At 50.4% G+C, this 20,119-nt stretch overlaps 1 protein-coding gene across 1 annotated transcript; it reads right to left on the reverse strand.

Annotated features, from left to right (window-relative positions):
• Positions 1-186: 186 nt before the first annotated feature.
• LOC144276438 (multidrug and toxin extrusion protein 2-like) lies at positions 187-19,384 on the reverse strand. Its single transcript, XM_077836503.1, has 17 exons — positions 19,253-19,384; positions 15,146-15,247; positions 14,607-14,675; positions 13,671-13,819; positions 12,537-12,579; positions 11,519-11,563; positions 10,757-10,854; positions 10,049-10,146; positions 9,483-9,596; positions 9,148-9,215; positions 8,365-8,473; positions 5,315-5,390; positions 4,816-4,885; positions 3,933-4,065; positions 3,029-3,123; positions 1,560-1,641; positions 187-679 (listed from the first exon to the last, which is right to left on the reverse strand). Exons 1-17 carry the CDS (start codon positions 19,382-19,384, stop codon positions 435-437), a joined length of 1,728 nt encoding a protein of 575 aa, XP_077692629.1. The 3' UTR covers positions 187-434.
• Between the last annotated feature and the right edge of the window lie 735 nt (positions 19,385-20,119).

A 20,119-nucleotide genomic window follows, 5' to 3' on the forward strand; every position in this document is an offset into this window, starting at 1 on the left:
TAACAAAGCAATGGAACATAAAAGACATGAACAAATTCTTCTCAGGATCAGGAAACAGTGAACCACTGGTAACGTTTGACTGTCTCAGTCAGTGCATCAGTACCCATTCTCTGCAAGTGTTGTACAATCTGTCCATCAGCTGTGTTGCCCTACTGGCTCTGTCATACTGCTGTGGAAGGGATCAGCAAACATCCCCTAGTCAGTATCATTCATGCAATGAATGCATGAGTGCTGTGCCCTCACCCAACCTGTTAGAACAGGAACAACCAAGGGTCCTAAACAGGACACTGTGACTTCACCATAATGCCAAGAGACGTGGTCCTTGACATGTTAGCAGAATAGATGAGCATCCTGTTTCACCCCAGCCTCTTCCTAGAACACCCAATCACAGCCTCGTGCCCAAGTCCATCAATTCCAGTCTTCACATTGCTGGCCTACCCATTACCGGTCAGGAGCCGGACTAGAACCCCCACTAGCAGGACTGCAATGGCCACAGCCAGAGCCAACCCGCGACGGAAGATCAGCTCCTTCCCCGACAAAACGTTCTGTCCTGGAGAGGCGGAGCCCAGTGCAGAGTCCTCCTGCAGGATGAGCTGGTGATCTGGCTGGCTCTCACTCCTGGAAACAGGGTCAGGCAAAACCACCGCATTCTGGACTTCCGTTTCAATTGTGAAATACTCTGTGTGGCAGATAAGTTAGGTTACAAATGGGAGGTTGGAACAGGCAGGGTCTGAGCTGGAAAACGAGCTGCAGAGCTTGAGAGCCAGTGGTTCCCAGTCACACTCACCATGGCTGGGAGGCACAGGTGACAAATCGTCCTAATCTTCCTCTCCTTACCTGGATAAGCCTGGCCTTCATGTGTCCACTTTTAGAGAGAGCGGGGTTAGGAGCAGCAGCCGTTGGAGCGCTACTGCAGATTAGGCCATGCAAAACTGAATGGGAAGCAGCGGGCGAGGCTGGCTGACATAACAGAGGTCTGATTCAGAGCGGTGCTGCAGTCCCAGCTGGCACAGCTGGGGGCCACACTCGGGATCAGGCCCTCTGTATGCCAGGCTAGGTTCCGTTCCCGCAACTCTCAATCTGTCTTCCTGCCAGGTGAAGGGCCTTGTTAGGCACTCCCTGGGGATTTGCTTGCCTGGAGACCATCCCTTAGGGTGGGAGGGACACATGTGAGCAAGACTACACTCACACAGAGGTGTTGCTGCTAGTCTGCTTTGAGACCACGAAGCTCCGATATCAGTGGGGCCCTGCCCTGCCCTGCTCCAGGGGAAAACCCACCCCCATGCAAAATCCATCCCCAACCTGCTGCGCTGCTCAAGCCCCCACAGTCCACTCACGGAATAGCATGGGGCCACAGGGTAAGTTACTTTAGCACTTAACCCCACACATGCCTTTTGCAAAACCAGGCTCTTCCTGGTTGTGTAGAAGGACTGTCCCCGTGGAACTTGGCTATACAAGGCAAGAGCCTCTGCATCACAGGTGTTACTGGCACGTCTTGTTGGCATTCACTTGGGGGCATCGGAGAACTGCAGCCCCCTCCCCAAGTCCCAGACACGTACCTGAACCACCTGTTTCATCAGCTCCAGCACGACTGGAAGACACAGCTACTGGCTTCTCTTTGAGCCCTGCTCGGATCTGAGCCTAAGATAAAAAAAAGAGCAGGGTCAGAATCTCCATGGACCCTGCGCAGGCAACAGTGCAACCCGCCAGGGACACAGGGCAGTATGAACATACCACCATCAATCCTGACACTAAACACCGCGTTCCCTGTGGGGGGAGCACTAGGGAACAAGCCACATGTGACAGAGGTTATGCACCCAACTGCTCCAGGGATGAGGGCAAGAGAAGAGATGGTACAGAACAGGATTGAAAGTTGCCAGAAGAGCAGAATGGCTTGTTGCGCGGAGAAATGCCCATCCCGTTGATATTGCAATGGAGACCGTTAAATATTCCACATGGTTATGTGCTCTCTAGAACTAGAAGTCTAATCGCACCTTTGCCATTGAGCTGCTGTCTTCAGAGAGTCACTTTACCGCTGACTCTCCGTTTCCCCATCAATAAAATGGGATTAATGTAGACAATAAAGGAGTTGGGAAGCTTAAGTCATTGAAGCTCCCTTCATCGGCAGCCCTTCACGTTTGAAAAGTACTTTGAGGTCCCTGAAAGGAAAGCCCTAGAGATGAGCAGGTCAGAGGAGGGATCACAGGGCTAGTTTCCTCTAGTTTCCCATACACAGGAGAAGATCTCCAGTCCCAGGAGAGACTTTCAGTGCAGACAAAGGAAAATACTATAAGCCCTGAGAGCTGCAATGGAAAGGAGGGATCATTTCTTAAACTTTCAGCATCACAACAGCAGGTCCTAGGCAACCAGAGCCACAGCACCAGATGCAGTGCAAGACCCCACAGAAATAATCCTGATGGGGGCCCAACATGAGATCTCTGACCCATCTTGGACACCCTGTCCTCAGAGCGTGAGCTAAAGAGAAATGCTCTTCGGTTGGGCATCTGTGACCCTTCCAGCTGTCAGACGACTACTCAGGTAAGCTAATAACGTTACACACTCTCCCACCCAGCTCCACTGATCCTGGAGAGAGCTAGTCTTTTGTTATTCAGGTGTCCTTCCAACCCCTCAGACTCTCCCGAACTGCCTCCAAGGCCACAAGGACATTACTTCTAAAGGGACAATCCTTCCGGCTGGAGACTGCTCTGCCCTGGTGATAGGCTAGACGGGATCCAAGCAGGCCTTCCCAGCTCGGACTTCTAGGTCTTCAGCTGGAATATGGGAATTCCATGATCAACAAGTGACTCTGAACCCACAACCCTTCTGATGCTTCCTTTTCAGGTTTACAACCAATGAACTGCAGGTGTTCACCCCCCAGCACTCCTGCCAGAAAGCAGTTATTGAACCACGGAACTGGAGGGACAGATTGTGCAGTTACACCGTAGCAGTATCCTGGAGGTCTGATTTGCACTAGTGCAAGATTTGACCCACGGTCTTCGGAAGCAACTAAAGAGTGTGAGAGTCTTACCTCCTCTGCAGCTTTCTTCCAGTCCATGCGCAAGACAAAAATCAAGAAGGAAAGGGCTTGCAAGAAGAGGCAGACGGCCATCCCTATCCACAGGCCTGAAGTAAAGGGAAATCCCAGTCAGTTGTCTGAAGACCCCACGTAAAATCCTGGCCCCACTGGAGTCCACGGTAGCACTTCCATAGACTTGAATGGGAATCAGCATTTTACTCCACGTGTCTAGTTGGTTTCCTAATACTTCAGACCTGATCCTGAGATGTACAGACATGCACAACTTGGAGTCAAGGCCAGTATCATGGAGTCCCATTAGTAGTCCTGGAAGACCTCCTCCTAAGTTAACTGGACCCAACGCTTAGTGCATCTTTTAATCACAGAGCAGACACTGTGCCGACTTCTCTTCCTGCTTACCTGGGTTAGCTCCATAAAGCCGAATTTGTGTTATTACGTCAGCACACAAATACAACTCAATTTCTTTGGAGTTGAACTCCAGATTTCTGAAGGCAATGGAGAAGAATTTGGCTCCGTGTCCGTTCCTTTAAAATTGCTGGACCCAAGACACAATGCAAGTGCTGGAGTTGGAGGGAGGCTTCCATCCCTTGGAGGCCCTTATGGAATGCAGATGCTTAGCTGAGCCTGGATTCAGTAATATGCATCAGCCCATGCGTACGTCCCATTGCCGTCATTAGAAGTGAGACACGTGCTTCGCTGAACTGGGGCCCTGCGGAGGTTAAACCTGGGAGCAGGAGCGTACAGCTAGTGGAACCAGCTCTCCGCATGTCGCAGCCAGTGGCGAGCCTCCTACAGACTTCAACAGGCGCAGGACTGAGGCCAGCGTAGGCAGTGACAGACAATTGCACAAGTCAGGATATTCAGCATCCCTCATGCTCAGCGCCAGCCCCACACGTACCTAGTACCCCAAGCTTGGCGGCGAACATCAGTGAGATTCCAATGGGGAAGCCGATGCCGTAAAACCCAATGGCATTGGCGATGGCGCCGATCTTCTGTTTCCCGGTCCCTCTCAGCACACCGCCACACGTAGCCTACAGAAACATGCACGGGTCAGAGCCATGTTTGCTGGCCTCTGGCACACAGTGGAAACCGGGCAGCTTTGTAGCTATTAATAAGGAAATACTGCAGCACTAGCCCACAGAGCCGAGAGGGGCTGAAGTCCCATTTCAAAGATTTCCCTCCAATGAGGAGACTGTATATAAAGATTCCTGCCTGAGCTAGTATGGAAAGCAGCGGATCAGTGCACATAACATCAAGCTGCCCCCAGATACCAGGTGGTGTAGCAGCTGGTAAACCTGCCCTTGTGAGTGTCCTGGATCAGCTATATTGCATGCAGCAGTAGGCACCCCAATGTATCCATGGGGCAGGGAACTGGTGGGTGCGAAAAGATCTGAAAGTACCACACCAAGGGCCGTACCTTGGTACTATCAGGAGCCTGTGTGTGCTCAGCACCTCCCAAAATCAGGCCATGTGTTTAGGTGTCTAAATAGGAATCAAAGCACCCAGCGTAAGTCATCCAAGTTAGGCAACTTTGACTCCAGATTTTTAACCTTTAGGTGACAGGAGTTGGGATGTCCTGGATGTAACGATAAGTGGTGGCTACAAGCACCAAGGGGATTAAAGTGCCCCAGGATGCCACAGGCTGCTGCTTTCAGATGCAGCTGGAATCTTTTCCCTTTAATTTTAGCAGATTGCAGGTGAGCGTCAAAGGACCTAAGACAATAGAAAATGCCAGCCAGTTCCAATCAAGAGTACGTAGCTTGGTGCATTAAAATACTCACTGCTGTTGCATCAAGCAAGTGGAAGGGAGCACATATCAGCATCACCTTCGACACCAAGGTAACAATCTCTCTGTTGGGAGAAAGATGAAATGATCATTCTGGAGTGTGATATAAGCAACATGGTCTGAACGCAGGGCTGGAAGCAAGGAACTCCTGGTTTCTCATCCTAGCTCAGACACCGACTTGCTGCTGATTACGGACAAGGTCACCAAGAGCCTAATACAAAGCCTATTGACGATCCGTGGTACTCTTTCTATTGCCTTTAGATCGGGCTGAGTTAGTGGTGCTGTAGTGTTTTGTGCTGAAACCTATGCTACCTAATGGCTTCCTGTGCTGGGGAGATTCTCTGGTGGGGGTGGGCTTGCTAGATTTAGGATAACACACTCCATCCCCAACTGGCTGCTTCTCAGTCTGTCCCTCATACTCAGCAACTGGAAAACAAGTTCCAGAAAAGCCCTTTAAGTTAAATAATAGTCTTTGATGTAATCAGATTACCCACTTGTCGCTGGTGAAGATATAGCCCACTACGTCCTTCAAGGATCCCAGTAGGGTACTGACCACCATAGCAAACACTCCTGGAAGACAGTCAAGCAACAGGGGATTTGATCAAGACAGGTACCACGTTCTTCTCTTCTCCTGGGCTGCTGTTTGGGACCAAGATCTCTGGGCTGTTGGTGACAGGTTTGTTCACGATTTAATATAGTGGGGGCCTGATGTTGGTGGGGAACTCTGGGCGCTATTCCAATAAGCAACGTGAGAATTTGCTGCGTTAATTCCCCATGGATGCCTTCCCCACAGGTCCTGGCGCAAGGGTTAGAACATTAAATCAGATGCTATTTTGCTACAGAAACCATAAGTCAGACCTTCCACAGAGGAGCTTAACTGAGCCTTTTTTATTGAGGAGTTCAGTCCAAATGAGGACAGTGTGTGACCCACCTTCATGGAGAAATTAAAAAATAAAAAGTGACAGTCCCCATTTCCAAGGAATTTGAAGGCTATACTTTAACAGTGAGCGACACCCCCTTTTTTCCCCCCACGACCGTCAACCCACCATCAAAACCCCATAAAAAAATCAGCCTGAAATTTAGTAGGGCTGTCAAGCGATTAAAAAAATTAATTGTGATTAATCGCACTGTTAAACAAGAATAGAATACCATTTAAATAAATATTTGTGGATGTTTTCTATATTTTCAAATATATTGTATTCTGTGTTGTAATTGAAATCAAGTGTATAGTGCTCACTTTATATTGATTTTTGTTTACAAGTAAACACTGTAAAAAACTCAAAAGAAATAGTATTTTTCCATTCACCTAGTACAAGTACTGTAGTGCAATCTCTTAATCATAAAAGTCGAACTCACAAATGTAGTTATGTTAAAAAAAAGCTGCATTCAAAAATAAAACCATGTAAATTTTAGAGCCTGGAAGTCCAGTCCTACTTCTTGTTCACCCAATCGCTCAGACAAACAAGTTTGTTTGCATTTGCGGGAGATAATGCTGCCTGCTGCTTGTTCACGTCACCTGAAAGTGAAAACAGTTGTTCGTATGGTACTGATGTAGCCGGCATCACAAGATATTTACATGCCAGATGCGCTAAAGATTCATATGTCCCTTCATGCTTCAACCACCATTCCAGGGGATATGCGTCCATGCTGATGACTGGTTCTGCTCGATAACAATCCAAAGTAGTGCGGACCGACGCATGTTCATTTTCATTATCAGAATCAGATGCTGCCAGCAGAAGGCTGATTTTCTTTCTTGGTGATTTGGGTTCTGTAGTTTCTGCATCGAAGTGATGCTCTTTTAAGACTTCTGAAAGCATGCTCCACACCCCGTTCTGATCACATTTTGGAAGTCACTTCAGCTTCTTAAACCTTGGGTCGAGTGCTATCTTTAGAAATCTCACATCGGTACATTCTTTGTTTTGTCAAATCTGCAGCAAAAAGTGTTCTTAAAATGAAGAACATGTGTTGGGTCATCATCTGAGACTGCTGTATGAAATATATGGCAGAAAGTGGGTAAAAAAGAGCAGGGGACACACAATTATCCCCCAAGGAGTTCAGTCACGAATTTAATTAATGCATTTAAAAAAAAAAAGCGCATCATCAGCATGGAAGCATGTCCTCTGGAATGGTGGCCGAAGCATGAAGGGGCATATGAATGTTTAGCATATCTGGCACATAAATACCTTGCAATCCCAGCTACAGAAGTACCATGCAAAGCCTGTTCTCACTTTCTGGTGACACACAGTAAAGAAGAAGAGGGCAGCATTATCTCCTCTAAATGTAAACAACCTTGTTTGTCTGAGCAATTTGCTGAAGAAGAAGTAGGACTGAGTGGACTTATAGGTCCTAAAGTTTTACACTATTTTGTTTTTGAGTGCTGTTATGTAACAAAAACAAAATCTACATTTGTAAGTTACACTTTCACGATAAAGAGATTGCACTACAGTACTTGTAGGAGGTGAACTGAAAAAACTATTTTTTGTTTATTTTTACAGTACAAATATTTGTAATAAAAATATACACTTTGATTTCAATTACAACACAGAATATAAGAAAAAATGAAAATGTAGAAAAACATCCAAAATATTTAATACATTTCAACTGATATTCTATTGTTTAACAGTGTGATTAATTGCGATTAATTTTTTTTAGTTAATCGCGTGAGTTAACTGATTGATTGACAGCCCTAAAATTGAGGTTAAGGAATTAGGAAAATCTTCTTAATGGACAGCGAAGTTAAGCACTGGAACAAATTGCCTAGAGATGTTGTGGAATTTTCATCATTGGAGGTTTTTAAGGCAGGTTAGATAAACACCTGTCAGGGATAGTCTAGATAATTTAGTTCTGCCTCTGCATATGTGGTAGACTAGATGACCTATTGAGGTCTCTTCCAGCCCTACATTTCTTTGAGTCACAGCAACATCCAGTACAGGTGTAATATCAAGTTTAAAAGGGAGACTATAGATTGTAAATGCTCAGGGACAGGGATTTTAAAGTGCTTAGCGCATATTGTTGCTATTAGAACAAATGGCTGTAATTTAGGCTTTATTTAAAAAATTAAAAAACAACTGGCTGGGGCAGGGTACAAAACCTAATATTGGGATAAATGTTGTTAGGGTCAGCTTTTTCAAAAGAGCTGAACAATGGCAGATTCCCTCCCATCAAATGAAAACTCTTGCTGCAGTTTTGCATCCGCCGCCCTTTAGAAAATCTGCCCTTTAATTATTTTTTTGAATAGTGAGAATTTTCTCCCCCCATCCCCTTTAATTTAAGAAGTTCTCTTCTATGCTGGAGCCCTTCCCCAGCCACACAAGCCCTGTGCTGTTGGGTTAGGCCCAGACAGGGGAAGCAGCTATGCAGAGACCAGTCTAGTTTAATCAGCTGCAGACTGATATTACACAGAGTCACCAATGGTGAAAAGGAAATTAAGCCTTTGTAACAGAGTAGTTAACAGGGAAGGAATTTTTCTCCCCTTGGTGCTGTCCCCTTAAAAGCCACCAGGAAAACATCATTCCAGCAGGCACTGGACAGAGAACATACCCACCTGTGCACAGCAGTGCTGTTATACATGACTTCTTTGCCTGCTCTGCATTGCCTGCTCCCAAGGCGTTACCAACTCTGACTGCGGCAGCCACGCTGAAGCCCAGTGGCACCTAAGCACGAGGAAACAGATACCACCAGGGGTTTGTGGTTGGGAGCTGTTCGGCCACGATCGTGACAGGGTGCCAATGGCTGGCAGAGCCTGCAGCAATCTAGCTCTCCCCTTGCAGAAAGGGTAGGTACACATCAGCATAACTTGCACCCAGTCGCCTCTTCATACTGTCTATGATCCTCCCAAGCTATTCTGTGCCCTGGGGCAAGTACAGCAGCATGCTGGAAATGCAGCAAGTCCTCACTGATTTGAAGAATTTTCCTGCTGGGTTTAGCATCCATGACTGTTGGACTAATAGCCCAGATATAAGGGAAGTGTGACAGGCAGGGGCCGCGCTAGCTTCTTCAATGCACCAATCAGAGGCAACACACTGTTATTCCAGACCTGTAGGGCCTCCCATGTCAGTTCAGCCAACGCACCTCAGTCCTGATGTGCATTAAAAAGCCCCTGCCATTCCAGATCTGGTAACCACCCACCACAAACCCTGGGTTTGCCAATACATCTGAGCCTCGACAGGCAGCAGGCCCTGCTATGCCAGTCTTCTACTCCCTGCCAGGGCTCTGCCAACCCTCCTCCGTCTTACAGTGCCACTTGCTATTCCAGTCTTGGGACCCTCGAGTTCTTGATGCACCTCGATCCGGACACACAGCATGTCTCGCAAGCTTGAGCTCTTACCATGTACGCTGCAGTGACCAGTTCATAGATTACAGACTGTGCTCCCAGCTCCACCACGCTGATCAGACCTAGAAGAGAGGCATAGCTTTTGTTTTGCAAATGAGAATGAAAAGACCCTCATTCCGGGGGGGAAAACATTAATGGGCTGTGATCCGGCAGCAGCCGTGGAGGATCAGCCTACCACATGCAGGAGAGGATGACAGGCTGGAGTTGCATCTGGGGGAATCATGAAGGTCTGTTCAGCCACCTGGAATGGTCCCCCAAAACAGCATGAACAACGGGAGACCCCTGCTAAAGTGGGGAAGGGAACTGGCATTCGTAGAGGACTCTTTCACCTGTCAGAAAGCTCCCGATCTCAAAGGTCCACCACTCGATACACATCATGACCATGCCAGGCACAGCTAGCCGAATGAAGGACCCCCACTCCTGGAGACATTCCCTGGTCCAGCCTGCAACAACAAGCAGGGAGGGATAACGAAGGTGGAGTAACTGCCTCCCTTGGTCCCCGCAGGACGCTGGAGTTGTAATCTCTGCAGGCAGCCGCTCAGTATGACAGAGGAGAGCAGCCATGAGCTCCACAGTAGAATTCCATGGGCCCCAGTCCAGCCATTTCTGCAGTCCAATGCATTGGTGTAACGTGCTCAGAGGGACTGAACTCAGGACCATGCTTAGGCATGAGCCAGAGGCCACAATCCCCCTCATGCTCCAAGCACTCTGCAAGAGTCTCAGATAAAGAGGTTGCAGAGAAATCCTCTGGCAGCAGCTAACACATTCACACCTTGAATACAAAAATCTACAGGGCTGGCTTCCGAGGGATCAGGAACCAAGGCCACCATCCCCTCTGCTCTAACAGTTGCCAGATCAGACCAGTAACATATAACAGGACAGAGACATACGCTACCTCCCCAGGTCTTGACGTGTATTTTCTTCCACCACACATACAGGAAGAGGAGAACAGCCTGGGTGTACTGGGACACAGTGTTGGACCAGGCAGAGCCCCTGCAGAGAGAGGTTGAATGGTTACAAGGGGCACATCGCCATTAAACTGGGTATCATTCCCTCCCCCACCCCTATGTATTTGCTCTGCATGGATTCAAAGATCAGGATAAGGCAGCGTTGTATCAGTCTTGAGGCAGGGGATGCTTTTACACACAGATCTGCTAAGGCACTGGGAGTGATGGGCAGAACCCACCCACTCTTCCAGTCCTGTCTCTCCCCAGCCACATCTTTCCCAGTGCACGTGCATGCTGAGTGGCAGCCCCTAGTTAAGCCATAACTCAGCTAAGCAAGGCACTCGTGCGTGCAATCCCATCACACCAAGCTTGCATGCCACTGCCCTAGACTGAACGGGCTCGCCCATGATGAAGTGTAGCATCATGATGGCTTGCTAGGAGCACACAACCCTCACTAATAGTGATGCCAAACAGACGTTTTCATTGGCAGTCATGGCTGATTCAATTCTTTATAGGCTGGGGGCACCCATGGACAGAGACCAGCGCGACCAAGTCAGGGAGCATCCAGGAGAGAACAGCAGCCCTGGCCTGGGCAGGTCCCAGGATCTTTGCTAAAAACCCAGCGACCGGGAGTCTCTGGCCCTGTTCATACTCACACCACTCCCAGCTTCAGTGCATACAGGAAGAGGGCGTTCATGGCCACGTTGAGGAGATTGGCTGCAACACCTGTCACGACCTGAGGCAAGATGATTGCCTGGAAGCGGGAGAGAGAAAGAAAGTCTTTGGAAAGAGTTTCCCCAGTGCCACAGCCAGACCCCCAACTCCTGGCCCAGTTTAGGGACCCAGCAGCCATTTCTAAGTGTAACAGCGTCATTTGGGAGGGAATTAAGCCACCTACAGGGCCCCAGGAGGCAGCCAGGCTGATATCACCTGACCAGACAGAGTTTTCAGCCAGGTCCAGCTGAAGGCAAGACAATGGTGAAGGTGAAGAGGAGACCTGAAGGTAGCAGAACCTGCCATTTGGGAGGCCAACGCTGAAATCAATGATTAGTGCACAAAGTTCTTAAGGGGATAGAGATGGGAATGGGCCTTCCATCACCCCCTCTCTCTCTCTCCACCCCTCAAAGGCGATGTATCGGACAGACTCATCTCTCCAGCCAAGGAGGCCTCAACAGCTCCCTCTGGAGATCATCAAAGCAGCTCTGACCTTGAAAGAGGGACAGCGAGTGCCAGGAGACAACTGCGCTCCCACCACTGTAGAGGACTGATCAGAGACAAGTCCCCTGCCATATTTCCCAGGCCATGCTCCTCACAGCAAAGGAATGAGCTGTGATCCCCTGCTTTTGTGATGCTCCGAGAGACACATTTCAATCTGTGTCCCACAGCCCAACTAGTTATACAACTAGCAGGAGCCCTACCTGGCTTTGTAAATACCTTGTCTGCAGCTGGTACAGAAACGCTGCCTGCAAGACAGAGAGAGTTAGGTTCCATTTCATTAGAGCCACCTTGAGGACATACAGGGCTTCCCACAAACTGCTTCTTACCACTTAGTGGGGGTCCAGGGATTAGACACCCCGCTGTCAGTCCTGGGGCAGGAGTGGGTTACAATTAAGGTCACAGACAACAAGATTCCTCTCTTCTTCAACCACTCCAACTCCCTGTCCAAAGCACTGTGATATGACCAAATACGCTACAGCAGCTCCCTATGCCCTGCTTTGTTTTAACTCATTAGTGGCTTCTAGTTCAGCTGCTGAGCCCTTAATGTTAGCAAAGTTCAGACATTTGCTTTCCCTTCACCCCCTCGCTGGCTGGTGTGTCTTGCTCTCCTGCTGTTTGGAGCAATGCCCTTTCCGCAGTTGAGCGCCGAACAGCTCCTCTCACGCAGGGATGACGTGACGGTCTCCAAACTGCAGAGACGTATCCTGGGCCTTGCCCTTCAGGACAAAGGAAACTAAGAGCCTCAGAGAAAGTGGACAGAGAATGGACTTATGAACAGACTGTGCTCCAAAGCCCCAGAACACATCTAGTAGAATGTGGTACTTAGATGGCCAATAAGGCACTTGGTCCAATGCAGACCTGTTTTGACCATTTGTTATGTGCCTGGCAGCTACTAATGTGTGTGAAATCAAGCAGATTGCAGGTGCCTCTATCGCCCATGGAGACCTCAGGTCCCAATGCTCCTGGGAGATCATTTAATATGCAAAGGTGCTGCCTGCAGAAACTACAGATTCCAGCATGCAACGCTCAGTCTGAGTGACAAGAGGGAAGTGGAACCTGTAGTCTCAGGGGGCTGCACCTCTGTATTAAAGATTAAGATAAAGTGGGGAACACTGTCAAACCCCACAAGTCACACAGGCTTCCCATGTTCTGCAGTGCAGGGAGCACATCCCTTTATCCAGAGAGGTAAAGTGCACAGTAACCTTAGCCGCAACTTACGGGAAGGGCTGGGATAAAGATCATCACGTAAATCTGGGTTAACCTGGAAAAACAATATGATTTCCATCCAGTTAACAGTACAGTAAAAGAACCAAACCAAGCAAGTGTGCACCCAAATTCCCCCTCTGCTTTGTACTAGATGTCTTTGCCTGGTAATCCACCAGCAGCCCGCGGCTCCTTGCACACAGGGACAAGTAGGGGACAGACACTATAAGGCAGGGGTCTCAAACACGCAGCCCACAGGGTTATTTCCTGCGGCCCGCCAAGCTCCCCATGCCCTTGGAGTTATTTCCTGTGGCCCGCCAGGCTCTCCACTCCCCCTTCCCCCCAGAGCGCTGTGTCCCTGTTCCTCTGCCTGCCTGCAGGCGCTTCCTGATGCCAAGCAGGTGTTTGGCGGCGCTTAGCGCTTTCCAGGAGGGATGGGGGAGGAGAGAAGCCAAGAGCCACGCACTCAGGGGAGGAGGCAGAGAAGAGGTGGGGCGGGGCAGGGATTTGGGGAAGGGGTTGGAATGGGGTGGGGCGGGGCGGGGCCTCATGGAAGGGGTGAAGTGGGGGCAGGGCCAGGGCAGCGCAGGGATGGGGTGAGGTCAGCGATGCAGCCCTCGGGCCAATGTACTAGTCCTCATGTGGCCCTCGTGGTGATTAAAGTTTAAGATCCCTGCTATAAGGTAAGTGACTTGGAAAATTGTATGGAGTCTAAACAGGTGTCTCTCTCTTAATCTAGTGCTCGAGAAGGATGCTGGAGTGACGGCCCTGGCGACAGCTGTCTTCTCAATGCACAGAGCAGGTGTAGCAGGGGGACCATCAATGCAGGTCCTATCCCAGCAAGCTGACTCAGTCATGACCTGGAAGGGACAGAGGGGCATGGAGTCTAAGTGGCTCATTCCACTCTCCTGATCTGCTCAGAAGGGAGGCAAGCCTGGTTCTTTGGCTCCCAGGCTGACTAAACAGGGCTTGTGGGGCCTGTTGTCACCACACAGGGTCTCCTGAAGTCCTGGTGTGGACTCCACAGTCATGGAAGGGCCTGCCGCCTATGCTGGAGTGGTCGTCAGGATCAACAGGGGAGCCAGGGCGGGGGCAAAGCCTGAGCTGCTGAGGGGCAGGGACAGGACAGGATTAGATCTCACGCCAGACCTGGAGACTTCCGGGTCCTGTCTGAAGAGCAGCAGGATCTGCTCGGTGTTGATGAAGACAGCCCAGCAGGGGAAGCAGCAAAGCAGCAGAATGAGGATCCCACGCTGCAGGATGATCCCCACCCGCTTCATGTTCTTACCGCCGTACGTCTGGGGAAGAGAAGTGTTGCCAAGAGGCGAGTTATCCATGGCAAGAGGTTTATGAGGAAATAGGGTTAGATCAGTGGTCCCCAAACTTTTTACCTCATGCCCCCTTACCCTTGTCCGCACTCCCCTCCAGCCCCCCCTCACCCCTGGGGCCAGGACCGGGGCTCCGGGGGGGGAAGGGCCACAGCTGGGGTAGAAGGGCCACTGCTGGGCTAAGGGGGCCAGCAGCCGGGGCAACAGCTAGGGCGTGGGGCTGGCAGCCAGGCTGGGTAGCTCTCCCTCCCTACCCCCTCATGGGGGCTGGCCCCGGCCCCGAACGCTCCTCGGCGCCCCACAGATTGGGGACCTCTGGGTTAGATAAATGGAGTGGGAGGCAGGGGAGGTCATTTCACTGACCTTGCCACAGTGCAAGACTTTCTAAAAAAGGCCCCTGCCTTGTCACCAGGGTCAGAGATGGTCTCGTCAGCAGGTCCCAGCGGAGACTGTCAACAAATTACATAGGGGCCAGACCAAGATTCACCAATGCCAATGGGAGTCTCTTAACCTCAAAGGATTTGGCTCAGCCCCATTGGTTGCTAACCCCCTATATTTGATGGGGGCAGCCCCCCTGGACCCGCAGCAACAGAGGGGGTGGAGATGTGCTCTGAGGACCAGACGGGCTGTGAAGCAGCCGAATGGAAGGGTGAGATGATGATTGTCCGTTCTCAACCCTCCTTCCCACAGCATCCCCAGGCGCAAGACACAACCAAAGGGAACAAGTAAACGAGCCGGCCACAGGGCAGTTCCCCACCTGGGACATTAGGGTGTCGCATGCCGATGCTAAGCCAGAGCCGACTGAGATGCCAGTAACATTGATAACCTGGAGATCAGAGCACAAAGAGACAAAGCAACCGATCAGGGAAGGAGGAAGCTCGGGCTGCCAGCAGGCTCAGAAAAAAAAGCCAGCCATCTGCAGCTGTATTTTTTCCCCAACTGGATGGGAGGTGCAGTGGTGGTTTCAGGGCCTGTTTTTTTAGGCTTCCAAACTTGTGTATAGATAATAACATAGCCTCTTGTTACCAAAGAGAAGCACCAAATTTCGTAGAAGGGCTATATTTAGTTGCAAAGCAACATGTTTTAATGGTTACTAACTAATGAGAATAAGCCTCTCTTTCAAAAATGAACTAAAGTACAAATACAAAACAAGATTAAAATAGATTTTAACTGAGGTTTCCTCCTTGCTGATTTAAATCCTGATTAGAGCTGGTGATTTACATCACAGGGGTTTAAATCAGTCATTCCATCTCCCAACTGAAATGTTTAATTAAGGAAAAACAGGATAATACGTACAGATATAGCAAGTGTCACAGCATCTAGCTCAGCTTTTCCCAGATGGCCACAGAATATGGAGCTGACCACGCTGATCAGGAAGACCAACAATTGGGCTAGGAACTGGGGTGGAAAGAAAGGAAGTATAAAAATGAGAAGGAAGCCAGTCAGACATGGGGTTAGGTACAAACAGTGGGGAGGGTATTTCATAAACTGATGCATTCATACAAAATACTTTAGAATTAATCCCAGAATAAAGTCAGTTTGATTGATTGTGTGTGTGTTACAGTGATACTTAAACCCAGTTTGATGCGTTTGCATGTGTGTTTATATATTACAGTAACTTAGTGTTGTAGGAAGACAGCCTCAGACATAAGCCCTTGTCAGTGGCCTGGTATGAGGCCTAAGGCCTGAACTGAAGTAGTGGTCAAGCTTTAGGCCTCATACCAGGCCTCTGACACAAGAGTTTGTGTCTCAGGCTCTCTTCCTACTACACTTAGAAACCCCAATGGAGATCACAACTCCACTGTCCTAGGCTCTGCACACACATTGTAAGAGACAGTTCCTGATCTAAAGGGCACACTGTCGGGCAAGACAAAGCATCAATCGGAAAGGAAGACCCGTCAGGTGCTGCAAGGTTTTTAAAGCTTGCTGTTGCCTGCCCTCGCCTCAATGGGCAGTGTGGATGTCCTAGTCCAGTCGTTCTCGAGCAGGGGTACGTGTACCCCTGGGGGTACAGAGTGGTCTTCCAGGGGGCACAGCAACTCGTCTAGATATTTGCCTAGTTTTACAACAGGCTACACAAAAAGCACTAGCAAAGTCAGTACAAACATATTTCATACAGACAATGACTTGTTTATACTGTTATGTACTGTACACTGAAATGTAAGTAAAATATTAATATTTCAATTGATTTGTTATAATTATATGGTAAAAATGAGAAAGTAAGCAATTTTTCAGTACTAGTGTGCGGTGACACTTGTGTATATTTGTCTGATTTTGTAAGCAAGTAGTTTTTAAGTGAGGTGAAATTTAGGGGTACACAAGACAAAGCAGACTCCTAAAAGGGGTACAGTAGTCTGGAAAGGTTGAGAACCACTGTCCTACTCTATCGCCTGGCAGATCTCTCCTCTCTGGGGTTTAAACACTATAAGTTTTTGCTCCAGGAGGTAAATGTATCTACAGAGGAGAGGGCAAAACAGGCAAAAAGATTGCACCAAGTCTTTAAACTATCCTTACAACTACTCATGGGACTAGTAAGTACCACCTAACAACCATATTTTCCACCCCACGGCTGGAGGGGGCAGCAATACCCTAGTTCTTGGTCTGGAGAGCATGTGATAGGGCTGAAAGATGGAGGACTGCCGCCACACCATTGGCACCCACTCTCCCCTAGCCCACTGGAAGTCCCTCTGGGGATGCCCAGTGGGGTACAGAATCCAGGCAGATAGACAGGGCTGAGAGGAAGGGGAAGACTATGACAGGATTGTACTCCTGGGCCTCTGTTCATAAATCTGGTGACCCTGTCACCATCAGCTTTAATGTCTTCCCTTCTGCAATTTGTAAGCCACCAACCTCCCTTCAGCTCCTAGAGAGCCTCTGGCAGCACAGTGCCTGCAGGAGCCAGGCTCCTAAAAGGCCAGAGAGAGGCAGTACCTAGGCAGAAGCACAAGGCCTGTTTCTCTGTGAATCTCCCATAATCCATTTGTTTAGGAGGGGGACTTCTCAGCTAGCTCCCCAAGGATGAAACCCACCTCATGACGGAAGACTTCCAGCAGGACTCTGAGTTCAAATAATAGAGCACCCCAGCCACTCTGAGCAATCCCCCTGGGGCCACATCCCTGTCCTCAGCAACACCCGAGCCGCGTGGCTGTGCAGGAGCTTGCTTGAAAATGTACATTTGTTACTTTTGGCTAAATGTGGAGCCTGGTTTTAACACAGCCTCTGTGTTCTGCACTTAATTGTTGCAGTGTTTGTGCTCAGAGGGGGCCTAGAATAACTCTGGGAACACAAGTCGGCAAGGCACATGCCACAACAAAAACAAAGGCCAGTGTTTGGAAGTTGTGAAGGCGCAGTGTTGGATTCATCTACTGTTTGACCCCCCCACCCCCCTCAGCACTTGGTCTGAAACGTCTAAGACAATGAATAAGATAATTGTGCCTCGATGAAGATTTTCAGTTCATGTCCATTTGCCAGATAAATGCTAGAGCCTGCCTCAAGTCACAAGATTCAGGTCTAGGTTTCACACACGCCAAAGTTCAAGGGGGTTTGGATCCACAGGGCTGGTTCAGGCCCCATCTTTAATTAAAACGATTTTTTGCTTTCATTACAGAAGGGCCTCGAGTCCTCAGGAGAGGCTGGGAATCCTATTGTGCTAGGCGTCGTCCAAACATAGCAAGAGACAGTCCCAGCCCCAAAGAGATTCCAATCTAAATAAGACCAAATGGACAAAGGAAGTGTTATCTGTATTTTACAAATAGGAAAGGAGGCACAAGAGAAAGTAAGGGCCAGGCTTTCAGAAGACCTCAGAACCTACTGTGCTTGAAAATTTACTTCCGATGGTGGGTGCCAAGCTAAATGACTTGTTTAAGGTCACATAGAAACATTTGCAGCAGAGTCTGAAACTCAATCCATGTTTCTCAAGCTCCAGTCTAGTGCCAGACTGTCCCTCCTCTCTTAAGGCAACATTCTGATCTTCCCTCTCATAACACCTCATCTTCCGACAGTGCTGACGTCGACCCAAGAACAACATCAGGAGAGGATGGAATCCTAGTCACGCACTTCTTCTGGGGCAGAAACTATGTGGAGAGCTTAGTGTGGGTCAGCACCAAAGGGAGAGAATGGCAAAACAGGGCCCCAGTCCCAAAGGCAAAGGCAGCCCTAGGGAGGAGAAGAGGCCCTGGGAACCTGAAGGCCTGTTTGGCATCAGCCAGAATGTGACCTCGTCTATCTTTGGTTTCTAAGGAACTGTCAACGAGAGAGGAGGTGAGGTAACTGACCCAGGGACCCCCTTGAGACAGAGCAAAGAGCAGAAGCAACCCAAAGGTCATTGATGCTATTAGAAAAGGAGAAACATGAGACTGACCACCCCAAAGAAAAGGATACAGAAGGGATATTACCAGAGGATTTACATCCTTGCCATTACTGTTGTGATGAGGTAAGATGGATCCAAGTAGGACAATTTTCTTAGGAGCTAACTGAGGCCGCTTAGCCCCCAGGGTTGGTGATGAAAACACAAGAAACTTCCTTTCCCACAAGGAGTACTGCTGACCCGGGACCAGGTCTGCACCTTTTGTATCGCTCTCCAGAAAACCAAACCCTCAATTCTTGGCTTGAGGCAAGAAAATAACTTGGATGTTCCTTGCCCATGGATCCTAAGGCAATTGTACTAGGCACAAATCTGATCTTTGGACACAGCAGTAACACAAACATTGATTGTTTTTTTCTTAGTTTGCTAAGGAGCCCCGACCATTGAACTAAATCATAGATCATTTGAGCAGCGATTAGACAGGAGTTCTGGCAGACAGCAAGTGATACCAATGTAACAGAAAGAATTAAACCCACAGCCTTTCAAGGGCGAAGATACTTTTATCTTTCAACCCAGTAAACCTGGCCTTTTAAGGCACGTCAGACATGCACATGTCTTCGCACTCATTGTTTCTTCTAGGAGGAAGATATAAACTTCAGGAGCATCTTTCAGCCACTGATTCCCTGTGGCTGTTGCTTCCCTAGCCGCATTTTCTGCCTCTCATCACAAGAGGACGGAGCCTACTTTCCCATGGCATGCCAAGACAGGCGCGACAGACAGCAAAACGGGTGAGCTTTCTCTGCCCCGGCTTGAGGGTGACTTTAACCACTGCAGTCCCCCCAACTCCTTGAGAAAGGGAGAACTCAACCAGACCCCAATTCCCTTCAGTCCACCCGACATCAGGTTCACTCTAGCCCCCCGCGCCTTACGGGAAATCCCCACCCGGGTACCCCGTAGCCTCTGCCCTGCCCCAGCTCCCCCACTCTTTTAGGGGGACACCCAGACACCCCCCCCAACCAGCACCCCCCTGTGGCTGCTCTGAGCCGCAGATCTCCCTTGCCCAGCCCCTGGGCGAGGGCAGCGACAGCCCCCGTCCTTACCACCGGCCCCCCGATCTTCGCCAGCTCCTGGGACTCCTGCCAGGCGCCCACGGGCAGGAGGCCGCGGAGCCTCCGCAGGCAGCGTCCCCGCAGCGGGGCTGGGCTGGTCGCGGGGACGGGAACTCCCTCCATGGTCGGGGAAGCAGTGGGGTTCGGCCGGCTGGTTTATATAACTGCAGCCGGGAGCCTCCGCCGCTACCCCGCCCCCGGCACCTCCCTCCCCGGATCCTCTAGGTCGGATGGGGGCGGGACCGGGGGCCACCAGCCCTGGGAATCCCCCCGCGGAGGGTCCGGCCACGTGGGGGAGGCTCCGCTGCGGGGAGCCGCCGGGTCCGACCTGGCCACGTGGGGGAAAGTCCTTCCCCCGCCGGGCCTGCAGGGGCCCAGCGTACTTCCCCGGCTCCGGGCAGGCGGCGCCGCCCGCCAGGGCTCCGTGAACCCGGGCCGCGGAGCCCCGGGAGGGCAGAGAGGCAGCGCCCCGAGAATGGGCCCCACGGACTCCCTGCCCCCCTCCAGCGAGACCCCCGCCCCCGGCTGTCACTGCACCCCAGCCCCAGAGAGACCCCCCGTCCCCCCGGCTGTCACTGCAGCGCAGCCCAGCCCCAGAGAGACCCCCCGTCCCCCCGGCTGTCACTGCAGCCCAGCCCCAGAGAGACCCCCCTTTTTTCCTGGCTGTCACTGCAGGCCAGCCCCAGAGAGACCCCCGCCCCCGGCTGTCACTGCAGCCCAGCCCCAGAGAGACCCCCCGTCCCCCCGGCTGTCACTGCACCCCAGCCCCAGAGAGACCCCCCGTCCCCCCGGCTGTCACTGCACCCCAGCCCCAGAGAGACCCCCCGTCCCCCCGGCTGTCACTGCAGCCCAGCCCCA

This window comes from Eretmochelys imbricata, chromosome 17 (genome assembly GCF_965152235.1).
Source record: "Eretmochelys imbricata isolate rEreImb1 chromosome 17, rEreImb1.hap1, whole genome shotgun sequence".
Classification (NCBI taxonomy): domain Eukaryota; kingdom Metazoa; phylum Chordata; order Testudines; family Cheloniidae; genus Eretmochelys; species Eretmochelys imbricata.